Below are 12,430 nucleotides of genomic sequence, written 5' to 3'. Positions count from 1 at the left end.
AGGTGACCCAAAATGCCTAAGAAGGCTGAAACTCAGCAAGGTCGCATCTTCCTTATGTCCAAGGGCCACGTTCCCTTCCCTGTACGCAGCCATCAACCGAATTCAGTTGATAAACCACTTAGGAGTAGTTTTAGGAATAGTACTTCGGTCTCCACCACCGGCCACTACCCACAGGCCCTAGGGTGTCCCCTGAAACAGATTCCTCCTTCCTGGTGCCCCAAGGCCTAGAGGGGCTGTTGACAGGAAGTGGGCAGTGGGGACATTCAAGATCATCAGAGCCCAAGAGAGGAGATTTGCAATAAAAGGCCACGGTTCTGTTTATGATACAGGGTGGAGGCGGAGGTCCCCAAAGTGACTCAATCCAAGTCAATGAAGAGACAAGCTGCTTGGACCCCAGGGGCCCCAGGAGGCCACCAAATGTCCCCAGTCACAGGACAACCAGGGTCACAGTGTCTTTCAGGAGTTACTCCTCAGAATCCAAGATGTCCTTGGCAATGGCAGTCCCTGGACACCACAGTCCTCTAAGGCTGGGGTGAGGAAGCAAATGTGATTACCCATGGATGTGCTGCCCTCTGCTGAGAAACATTCGGGCCACACCAGGCTCACCATTTCCCCCAGGAACTGGCCCCTTATCCCAAATACCTCCAGATCAGTTCCTGCCAACTCGATCCCTTGCTGTCAACCAGCCTGGCCTTCTCATGCCCCAAGTCTGCCCTTCTGCATTCTCTCGTCACAACCACAGTCAAGGCCCTGGGACCCTTACCCTGGGCTTTCGCCAAAGTGCCTGAGTTGGTTTCCTTGTGACCAGCCGTCTTCCTGCCACACCACACTGCACACTTTCCCAGACTGATTCCCACAGAGCTGTTTCCATCACCTTTCATGGCTTTTTAGCCCACATCCCCCACCTCCCAGAAAAGACAGACAGGAACTTAGGTTCAGGAATTTATCCCAGGGAGTGCGGGCAAGGGGATGGGGAAACTGAGGCAGGAACTGACCAGAAGAGCCAGGAAGGTACATGAATGAGTGGGCTACACTGTGGAACCCCACCCTGCTGGAGGTGCCCTGAGGTACCCTGAGAACCCAGGTCAGAACATCCCACCGAGCAGCGGGGCGGCTGGGCCACAGGCCACCAACTACACCCCTCCCAGGTTGAAGGTCGCTCTCAGGGCATAATCCCAGCACTTCCAGGGTTCCTGCACTAGGCTGAGCAAGCTGCCGTGGTCCAAGAGGACTCCTTCAGGCAGGGCGGGAGACACGAGTGAGAGGCTGTCCGCCAAGGCAGGAGGTGAGCGTGGGCTGGGACCAGGGCACAGGGGCAGGCCATCCACAGCGTCCACCGCTGCCTGCTCATGCCTTCAGAAGTGGGTCCTTACTCCTTCAAGGCAGCATTGCCAGATCAAATGCAGGATACACCCATTAATCTAGGATTTCAACAATGGATATTTTTTAGTCTAACCCAAATACTGCATGGCACGTATCTATGTTAAAAAATGATTCATTGTCTATCTGAAATCCAGATTTAACTAGGCATTGTGTATTTTTAGTTACTATAGCTGGCAATGCTACCTCCAGGTCCTGCCTGAGCTGGTCTCAAACCATTTCCTACGACCCTGGTTCTCAAACCCTTTCTCCAAGAGGCGCAGCTCTTCACCTGAAAGCAGCCATCCCTTCCAGACCGATTCTGCGGGGTGCTCCCGCTGGTTCCTTAATGGGAGTATCACCCCCACTTCACCTTCGTGACTCCCACCTGCCACCTCTGGGTGTAAAGTCTCTCTGAACACATCAGTCCACCGTCATCACTCCTAATGCCTCTAGAAGTGGTCTGTCCTGGTCATCGTATAATGACTGATCAGTTGCTAGCCTGTGTCTGAAAGCTTCATTTTCCCAGCAAGGTTATAACCACCACCTAGCTTGGCACAATGATCAACAGGTAATGACCCTTTGGCAGATGAGGGGATCTCTGTGGTCCCCCCAGCAACTGCAAGTCCCGTGAGAACCTGGGCCGGTCTCCCCCAGACCTCACCCTAACCAGAGCCTGGACACATGGTCACCCTCGGCCACTGTGGAATAACTGAATGACTACTTTTTCAGAAGCCTGGAGCGTGTCAAGAAATGATGAAAAGCTGCCAACATCGCCACTGGCAGTAAGAAGGGTGGTCCGAGGACCCCAACTATAACATCATTTTTCAACATTCACACCCTGGCCTAACAGTCCTTTTTCTGGTTCTGGATTTTGTCTCACACTACCACTGGCACCACCCCACGGGCACACCCACACATCACTCACACCCTGTATTTGGAACCAGCCTCACCACGCGGCTGCCACACAAAATGGCCCAACCACTGGACAGTGGCATGTCCTTCTTACTCGCTCTCTCTTTTTGTAAAAAAACCATAGATGCTTGATGTATATGTATTAGCGATACATATATATGACACTTTACATTTGACAAGAGTTTTCCAGGAACAGGTGTAATGGCTCATGCCTGTAATCCCAGCACTTTGGGAGGCCAAGGTGGGCAGATCGCTTAAGCTCAGCCCACGTGGACCAGCTTGGGCAACATGGTAAAATCTCATCTCTACAAAAAAAATAAAATAAAATAAAAATAAACAAATAAATGAGTTGGGTGTGGTGGCACATGCCTGTAGTCCCAGTTACTCAGGAGGCTGAGATGGGTGGATCACTTGAGCCTGGGGAGGTTGAGCTGCGATCGCACCACTGCATTGCAGCCTGGGGAACAGTGAGACCCTGTCTCAAAAAAACAAAAATGTTTTCTCAGGAATCATTTTATTTCAATACTCCTACAAAGCAGGAAAAACTGGTGTTATTTCCTGCATTTGACAAATGGGAGAAACAGTGGTTATAGGGTTAGCTCAAGTGTGATCACTTTTAAGAGGTTTCTAGCAGCAATATCTAACTTTTAATTCAGAAACATGGTTTTAAATGTCTTACATGAGAGATGTAAGCAAGAATGTTTCATTTTCAAATAGACCACTTATTCCTGCATAATCAGGTCACCATCGTGGCGGCCACACAGCAGCCAGGGGTCCAAGTTTCCTGCCTGGAGCTTCCCAGCCAGGAAGGGCTGGCCCAGGGCCTGTCTGGAGCTCCCGCCCCTGGACTCCACCTTCCTCATCCAAGCGTTAGACACGTGTGGGCCGGAGTTTACACAGGAGGACCTTAGGGGGGGCGTCCAAAAGAAGGGCTGCTCCGCAAACGCAGTGGGAAGTGAGTGGCCATCCTAGCTGCGCCTGATGTGGTCAGGACGGATTAGTCTTAATGACCGGTGCAGACAGCCCACGCAGTGCGCACTCCCACCATGCGCCAGAGAGCAAAATAACTTTCTCCACGGAGCCCTCTGCCGTGTGTGTGTGTGTGTGTGTGTGTGTGTGTGTGTGTGTGTGTGTACACAAACATTTACTTGGTTGGCTGAGGCGGAGGGTGTGACCCAGTGGGCCACCACACCTCCTACCATCCGACTTTCCTACAGGGAGGCGAGGACCAGTGGCCCCGGGCTACCGGGAGCTGTCCTAAGGGAGGAAGCACGACCCGGCCCGCTGCCCCTCTGGCTGGACAAAGCGAAGCCACAGACAGATCCCAGTCGCCAATGTCCTCCCAGGCAGCCGGCGCGGTCAGGGCTGAAGTTCAACGCAGTCTGCACGGGTTAGGGATCTCCGAGCCCCCAAATACCATGGAGACCCAAAGTACACTCCCGGGGCGGGGGAAGGGAACAGCGCAGAAGAACCCCCCCCCCCCCCACCGCGCCCCAGGCAGAGAAACACCCCGAGGGAAACTGGGGTGGAGGGGGTGCATTAGAAGGCACAGTTACATTGCTCCCCCACACCCCGCCCGCTGCTTTCCCCACCCACAGCCTCTCCCCTCCCTTCCCCTCTCCTCCCCTCCCTCCGTCTCCGGCAGCCGCGCGCGGGCTCCACCTCCCCGGAGCGCAGTCCACACCGTCTCTTTTCAGCAAAACAACACAACGCACCGCCCCCCGCACCCGCACCCGCCTGGATCCCGGGCTACGCCCAGCCACCCACCAGCCGCTCCTGGCCCGGGAGCGCGCCCGGCACCCCCTCGAGTCTGCAGCCGCCCAACCCTCGCCCCAGGCGGGGCTCCAGCCCGGGCTGCAAGCGGGCGAAGAGTGAGATCGAGCCCCGGCTCCGCCGGCCCGCTTCGGGCCCTGTCCCTCTACCCTTTCCCCGAGCCGCCCCAAGTGACAAGAGGGGCACTCGCGGCGCGCGCGGGGCGTCCGGCGTTAACCGCTTCGGCTCCGGGACGGGAGCGACGGGAGGGCTGGGGAGCCGGGGACCGGGTGCTGGGACTCACCGGAATGTGCACGCGCAGCGAACGCCTCTTCTGGCTGGCATTTTTCTTGCCGCCGCTCCCGCCGGGACTGGAAACATCTTTTTTCTTCTTGGTGTCCATAACCGCGCTTCCCATAACTCTAACCAGAAGTTGATTCTGGGTAACTCCTCGGAGGTTCGGTCTTCTCCTTCCCTCCCTCGGCCGCTGCCGTCAGACTGGAGCCCTGCGCTCTGTCACAGCCCTTCCACCCTGAAGCCACCTCGTGGGGACTTCCGAGGGGAGGGAGGGTGAGCAGGGTACTCGCGCCGCCGTCGCCGGAGCGCCGAGTTCAAGTGTCCCTCCCTACGGAACCGTCGCAGGAAGAGTCAGTCAAAGCCCGTCCCGGTTCTGATGTCTCGCCGAGTTACGCGCGCTTGAGGTCTCCCGCTGGGTGACAAAGTTTTCTTCCTTTTTCCAATCGAAGAAACATTTCCACCCTCTCGGCTCCTCCCACAGATTCCAGAGTTAATCTGAAAGGCAGGTGCAATTAAAACCAGCAATTTGGAAAACAACCCTCCTATGCCTGTGCCCAAGTGGGGAATCTGGAGCCGGTGAGACCGTTCGTGCATCAATCTAATCCTTGGCCGCAGAATAAACCAGCCCGGAGCCTGCAGCTGGGTCCGTCCTCCTTTCTGGGCGAGAGGGAGGGCGGCGGGGGAAGAGGAGGTGCAAGGCGAGCCCTCTGCGCAATTGGGCTATTGGAGGCCGCTGGCAGCAGAAGTTCTGGCGGCGGCGCGCGCGGGTCTGAGCGCCGGAGGGGGCACCCGGAGCCCCGCGGGCCCAGGAGGGCAGGGCGCCCACTCCTCTCCCCAACCCGCGCCGTGGCCCCGGAGGACCGCGAGGGGACAGTGAGGGGCCGGGCCTGGCACCAACGCAGGCTCCAGGAGCGCCGGCGGCGGGAGGCGGCGCGCGTTGAACAGGAAGTGCGCGGCGTGCAGCGCCACCGTCCCACTCCCGCCGCCCCAAGCCGCCCCAGGTCGCCGCGCCCGGTCCCCTGCTGCCGCCTCTGCTCCGGACTCGTTCCGAGCTGGTTTCGGATCCATCCCGCCTCCCCGCATCTAGGTGTGGGCCTGGCCCCCCCGAAACACGCCCCCGCCCCGCCCCGCCGCGCCGCGCCGCAGACACCGCAGCGGGGAAGCCCACGGTCTCCGGGGGCTGAGTGGAGCAGCACGTGCTTCGCGAAACACCGCAGTCCCTGGGTCCCGCCCCGCCCGGCGCGCGCGGTCGAACCCGCCCAGAGAGCGGTGCTTGGCGCTGGGTGCGATTAGGGTCTCGCCACCCCCACCCCAACCCATCCGGCTATTTTGAGGTTCAGCAAGGTTTGCGCAGTGGATCCGCGGTAAGTGCGTGTCCTCACGCGGCGGGAAACGTGGGGCTCCTGAGACTGCAGAAAAAATTGAGGGAAGGAGAGGGCTCGAAGACGGGGAGGGGGGGTTTCCCCGCGCTGCCCAGGGCCTTTAGAGCCGCGGGTGGGCATCCAGCACCGCCCGCTGTCCAAGGGCCCTAGAGGGGTTGGGGTTGTGGAAGGGGGTCGGTGTGTCCCCACCCCCAGATGCACGCAGGATCGCTCGACCTCGGCTCCCAGGTGGAAAGTAGGGCGAGTGCTGGTTTGGGGGTCGCTTCCCCTCCTGCTCTAGTTTCTGAGGATGTGATGACCCCAAAGGTTATTGGCGCTTCCAGAATGCTGACGTCAGCTCAGCCGCTCTGGGTAATCAGTAATGCAGGGAGGCCACCCGCAGAAAGATCGCGACAGGGGTCGCTTTGGGGACACCATTTACTCCTCTTGAGGTGGTGCTTTCGCAGGAGTCCCTTTTCAGAGGAGGCATGATCAGCCCACCCGAGGGACCATCCCTCAGGAAGCGGGCGTGCGGCCACCCGGGGAGAAGCACCCTTCCTTTGGGCCGCTTGCTGGGTAGCTTCTCCATCCCGAGTTCCTGCAGCTTGCACAAAACCCTTACAGCTTGGGCGGTTCCCTGGCTCACAGGGGTGGGTTTATATTCTTTCTCCTTCTCCCCTGCTCCCTGGTCCAGAATGAAACCATCCTAGAAGATCCCCAGTCCGGAGACACAGCCTGACAGGGGCAGATGTTCAGGGAGGACCCTGTGTGGTTCAGCAACCAAGCAGCCATCCTGGCGCCCCACAGGTGTGGGACAGAGCAGCCATCCTGGCGCCCCACAGGTGGGGGACTTCTTGTCTTCTCCTGGCTGGCTTCTTGCTAGGGGATTTTTTTTTTTTTTGAGATGGAGTCTCTTTCTGTGGCCTAGGCTGGAGTGCAATGGCATAATCTTGGCTCGCCGTAACCTCCCCCTCCTGCCTCATCCTCTCAAGTAGCTGGGATTACAGGTTCAAGCGAGTCTCCTGCCTCAGCCTCCCAAGTAGCTGGGATTACAGGCCACCATGCCTGGCTAATTTTTGTATGTTTAGTAGAGAGGGGTTTCACCATGTTGGTCAGGCTGGTCTTGAACTCCTGACCTCAGGTGGTCTGCCCACTTGGGTCTCCCAAAGTGCTGGGATTACAGGCGTGAGCCTAGGGGAGGGGGTAATACTTAGCCTCGGTCCCCACTAAAAATGACCCCCAATTGTCATTTGTGTCATCTCTTTAGCTGACCGTTTTAATCCTTGTGAAAATGATCATTTGCCACGGTGCAGAAGCCACCCCATTTGATAACTGGTTTGAAAGGAAAATGGGGCCATCAGAAGGAAGCCAGCTGATGGAAAGAGAAGTCTGGGAAGAGCCCCTGGCAGGGACCTCGCTCCACCGGGCGACCCAGAAGGAGAAAGCAGCGATGGCGCTTCTCATTCAAAATGTTTTCTTTATGGACAGTTTTTAGCGATTGTTATAATGTGTACTTGTGTTGATTGATCTGTATAAACATGTAAAATCACTCCAATAAATTTGTTCTCTGAGTTAATTTTGTTGGAATGAAGACTTTAGTGCCTCCTGAATTAAAACATTTACTGTATTTTCTGCTTTTTAAGAGCCTCCCCCTTTTTTTTTTTTTTTTGGTCTTTGTGATATTATGAGGTATAAACATTGAGTTTTGTCAGGGTTCCCGGCTCAGCATCCCGTCGCCCTCATCACAGTCTTTTGTGATAATGTTGGGGCACTTTAGGCCTCAGAAGCAGCCCCAGGAAACAGTCTCTCCTCTGACCTTCCGCTGCCCCTCTTCACCACCTCACCAGCCCAAGGCAGGACTCTAATTCCCCCCCAACTTTCTGATTGTGGAACTTAAGACCCTCTATTCAGAAGGGGTCCTGCCCCATTCCTGGGAGGAAGAAGTACTGCACAGAGAGTTGGAGAACAGTCGGAATAGACAGGCCTTGCTGGGTGTCCACACTCACTCAGTCACTATTAGATCGTACCTTTTAGTCCGATCACATTTCTGCATGGTTGTCAATCATGCCTGTCCACTGAAATCTCCATAAGAAGCCCAAGAGGTCTGGGTTCGGGGGATTGCTGGACATGTGGAGGCTGCTGGAGGACAGTGTGCCCGGGGAGGGCATGGAAGCTCCCTGACTCTTCTCCCTGTACATCCCATCATCTGTGTTCTTGGTAATGTGCATTATAATAAACCTGTAAATGTATATTTCCCTGAGTTCTGTGTACCATAGCAAATGAATGAACCTGAGAGGAGGTCGTGGGAACCCCAACTGAGAGCTCAGCCTGTCAGTCAGAAGCTCCAGATGCCCGGACTTGCAACTGGTGTGTGAAGGGATTGGGGGTGCCTTGGGGACTGAAGCCTCAACCTGCAGGATTTGCCGCTATCTCCAAGTAGACAGTGTCAGTAATGAGTGGGAAGACACCCGGCTGGTGTTCACTGCAGAACTGGATGCTTGCTCGGTGGTGGGGAGAACCTCCCAACACACACATCTGGTGGCACGAATCTTCTGACAATTGTTGTAGTGTGAGAGCAGAGGAAAAACCAATATGGAATTTTTTCCTTCAGGGTTCTGTATGTGAAATTCTCTGAATTACGGGAGTTGCTTATAGCTGGTGTCTGAAGAAGCGTACATGCCATTGTTTTCCTTCTAAAGATACATCAACAAATTGATCACATATCTTCTGACTGGTGGAGTCTCAGAGTGGAGGAAACACAGTGATTGTCTTGATTTGGGGCATTTTCTGAAAACCCCCATCTTCCCCTCCCGCTGGTGTGCTCACCGTTATCCTAGATGGCAGCTAACTGTGGCGGCCCCACGCAACGTTTTCCATATGATGCCCCCTGACATTCACTGTTTCTGTGTGCGCTACCTGTGACCTCCTTCATAAAATTAGTGCAGTGAAATCTGTGCAGAACAAAAGGACAAAACTTTAAGTTCTGACAATGTCACAGGTTCTGCCTTTCTCTCAAGCACTGGTATTGCCCGGCTCAGCACTGTTACTGATCCCGTCTTTATGTAACATTCTAATGTTTGGAAATACGTTGCATTAAATATTCTTTATCTTGGTGACTGCGTGTTTGGCACCCCCTTACATTTTGCACCCAAGGCCAGTGCCTCATTCACCTCCCCCTTGTCTGCTGGGGAAGGATGAGAAGAACTTGGCCAGGCCTGGGGCTGGGGCTGGGGCTGGGGCCGGGGATGGGGATGGGGCTAGGGCCGGGCTGGGGCTGGGGACAGGGCTAGGGCCAGGGCCAAAGCACCTAGCCTGCTCCAGCCAGAGGAGCTGCTTCTGACCAGCTGCAATGGGGCAGGTCCCCTCGTGCCCCATCTGTAAGAGAGGTGGGATGGTCTTCAGAATATTTCTCTGGCCTCTTTAAGGGACCTTGCGTTTTTGTCCTGATTGTATTTGGTATGTCTTTGTTAATTTTATTGCTCTCGTAATTTATCTTTTATTGAATTTTACAAAGTATCATTTCGCCATAAGTTGGAAATCAAAAACAAACAGAAACAACTAAAAAACCACCCAAGGCCCTTCCTACAGATGACTTGGGATAGCTCGTTGGAGAGAGGGGCATATTGAGTGTATTAGTCTGTTCTCACACTGCTGATAAACACACACCTGAGACTGGGTAATTTATAAATGAAAGAGGTTTAATTGACTCACAGCTCCACGTGGCTGGGGAGGCCTCATTATCATGGTGGAAAGCAAGGAGGAGCAAGTCATGTCTTACATGACAGCAGGCAAGAGAGCATGTCCAAGGGAACTCCTATTTAAAAAACCATCAGATCTCGTGAGACTTACTATCATGAGATCAGTATGGGAAAGACCCACCCCCGTGATTCCTCCCACAACACATGGAGATTATGGGAGCTACAATTCAAGATGAGATTTGGGTGGGGACACAGCCAAACCATATCACTGAGGCTGCTTCCTGTTGGGGCCTCACTGGTCCAGGCTGGTGAGCGTGAGGGTTAATAACATGCAGCTTCTATTATGTGACACTGCTAAGGGCTCTTACACTTGTTAGCACATTGAATGAGGGGGCAGATATGATCCAAATATTTTATACCACAATGTGTTTGTGTCATTGCTGTCCCACTATATTAGTGTACCAGACCAGCATCACCTGCAAATACTTGAGGTACCCGTTTCTGAGTGCTGTCACCTCCCAGCCAGGCAACGCTTCGTTCAGAGGTGATAATTTAAAGTGCTGCACCCAGGGCCAGGGCTTACAAACTGCTGAGAAGTGCAATGCCCAGAGTATGAGAGTTAATGTAAAGGCAATCCTCGGTTAGAGTTTATGGAGGGGACGCCGGCCGTTTCATTTCACCTAACCTGATTTTCCAAACTTACTCATTCCCTTCACCCTCCCATGCTTAAACTTTTTTAGTTTTGTCTGTTATTCCATATAAATGAAAATGACTTTGGAAACCATGAGTCATCTTTAGATAGTATTAACAACTTAGAAAGTCTTAGAATTGGGGGCGTCCTCATGGGTTTGAAGTCCATGCTGACCCTGGGTAGGTGTTAGAAGGAAGCTCTGTGATCGGGAGATTGATGTCTGTGTCTGATGACTTCCTTTCTTGGTGACAGTGATGCCACATTGCAAAGAAGAAAGGAACTTTTTGATCACCAGTGACACGCCAGGCCCCATGTCAGGTACTTCATATTAATTATCTCACCTAATTTCCACTAAAATCCCCTCAGAGAACGATCATGTCGGCCTTGCAGATAAAGAGGACAGGAGCCTGGTTGCCGGAATCCGCTCTGACACTCATTTCACTTCTACCCGTAGGTATTCATTGGCTATGCCCTCTAAAAAACACAAAAACTGCGGCCCCCTCTGCTTTTAAAAACTTTGCTCAAGACTCTGGGAAATGCCTTCGGGGTAACCTTGGAGAACTAAGAAGGAGTATCTTAGCTGCCTTGGTCTCCTTGCCTGTGACACAGTTGGAGAGAACAATGGTCTGTATATACAGGAAGCCGATGGCTCCCTTTTACAACCCTTAGAAAAACTAAACAGCATGGTCTGGGCCCAGGACTCTGTAAATGCTTTGATAACCCATTAAATACCGAGCTAAGGGGGTGTTATCTAATCGTGAAAACCAGGGCAAAGAGTCACATTCCAGTTTTTATTTCCTTTCAGCTTGGGCAATGATTGTGTAACCTTGTGATGGCTTTTGCTCCCTGGTACAAACGGAGTCATTAGTATGATCCATGCAGAGAGGTGGAGGCAGGGGCCCAGGACCAGCGGGAACACCACCTTGGGACAACACATCTCCTGACTCCCCGACTGCTCCTGGGTCCATTTTTATTTTTCCTGGCACCTGTGCCAGCCACCTCCTTGGTCTGTGTTCCAGGTAGCTCTTCATCCGTGATGCCAGTCACCCAGAAGGCAGTCCTAAGTACTTTGGATTAAGGTAAAGGTGAACCCGGTAGCAGTGTTCTCCCAGATGACAGATTTGCTGTGCCTATCTTCTCTCTGGAGAATGGCATGGTGTCTCGACCAGCTCCGTGCCTAAGCACGCACTCAGCAGTTCTACAGAATGACAGATTCAGCAAGCAGGGCATGTGTGTCCACAAGCACTGTGCAGGGAGGAGGTGTCTGTTTGCTAAATAATAGAATAGGTAATCCCCAGCAATGATGCCTTCTTCCTGACTCAGGGGAGTAGACAGGTAAATAGCATTACTTGGGAATATAGTCTTTGGTTCGGCCAACATCTGCCTTTATACGTGTTTTTGCAGAGTGTCCCATGTGACTTTTATCCTAGTGATCCAGCATTACCTCCCACTGGGGTGGAAGGTTTGGTCTCCCTAGGCTGCAGAATTTGACTAAAGGTCTGCGTGTGGGCCGGGCGCGGTGGCTCAAGCCTGTAATCCCAGCACTTTGGGAGGCCGAGGCGGGTGGATCGCGAGGTCAAGAGATCGAGACCATTCTGGTCAACATGGTGAAACCCCGTCTCTACTAAAAAAAAAATACAAAAAATTAGCTGGGCATGGTGGCACGTGCCTGTAATCCCAGCTACTCAGGAGGCTGAGGCAAAATTGCCTGAATCCAGGAGGCGGAGGTTGCGATGAGCCAAGATCACGCCATTGCACTCCAGCCTGGGTAACAAGAGTGAAACTCTGTCTCAAAAAAAAAAAAGGTCTGCGTGTGTTGGTTCTTGACTTAGTTGTGAGCTCTCAACATGCGATAAACATCCTGATTAACCTTGGGAGATTTTGAATATGACTCTCACCTGAATATGGCTCTTCACTGATTTCTGACCTCTCACCCATCTATTGGCACATGATTACGTGATGCAAATTAATTGTAATAATTTCCCAAGCAAATAAAATGACTTTGGAAATGATATTGGCCTGAAAGGCCCTATATTGCAATGCTAACCTGACTGTTAACTTCCATGAGAGGGTCTGTCTGAAGCCCTGTTTTGCCTGCCCCACTGATACCAGCCATTCCGCTGAAATGCAGCTGATACCCACATCTGACCTCTAGAGTGCCACTTACGACTTTTCAACATGACTCCAGAACAAATAGATTTTGCATGCTATGCCTTCGGACTTGGCAGCGTTTGCAAAGCAGAGCGCCAGCTCATGTTCCAGAGGCCCAGGTGCACAGAGGCAGAGACCCGCTGACTTTCAGGCTGCTAGGAAGGCACAGCATCCTCCGGACTCTCTGTGGAAGCTGTGTTCCTCCC

General features: G+C 53.4%; 1 protein-coding gene across 8 annotated transcripts in view; it reads right to left on the bottom strand.

Moving 5' to 3' along the window:
• The window catches only part of PRKAG2 (protein kinase AMP-activated non-catalytic subunit gamma 2), a 337,838-nt gene extending 332,897 nt beyond the window's left edge, over positions 1-4,941 (bottom strand). For all 8 annotated transcript variants that reach the window (XM_035254336.3, XM_035254337.3, XM_078343436.1 and 5 more), the window contains exon 1: positions 4,331-4,941. In XM_035254336.3, coding sequence (XP_035110227.3) covers positions 4,331-4,444 — 114 coding nt within the window. In that variant the 5' untranslated portion in view covers positions 4,445-4,941. The remainder of the gene's footprint in view (positions 1-4,330) is intronic.
• Between the last annotated feature and the right edge of the window lie 7,489 nt (positions 4,942-12,430).

This window comes from Callithrix jacchus, chromosome 11, assembly GCF_049354715.1.
Source record: "Callithrix jacchus isolate 240 chromosome 11, calJac240_pri, whole genome shotgun sequence".
NCBI classification, from domain to species: domain Eukaryota; kingdom Metazoa; phylum Chordata; class Mammalia; order Primates; family Cebidae; genus Callithrix; species Callithrix jacchus.
This window is presented reverse-complemented; position numbering and strand designations above follow the sequence as displayed.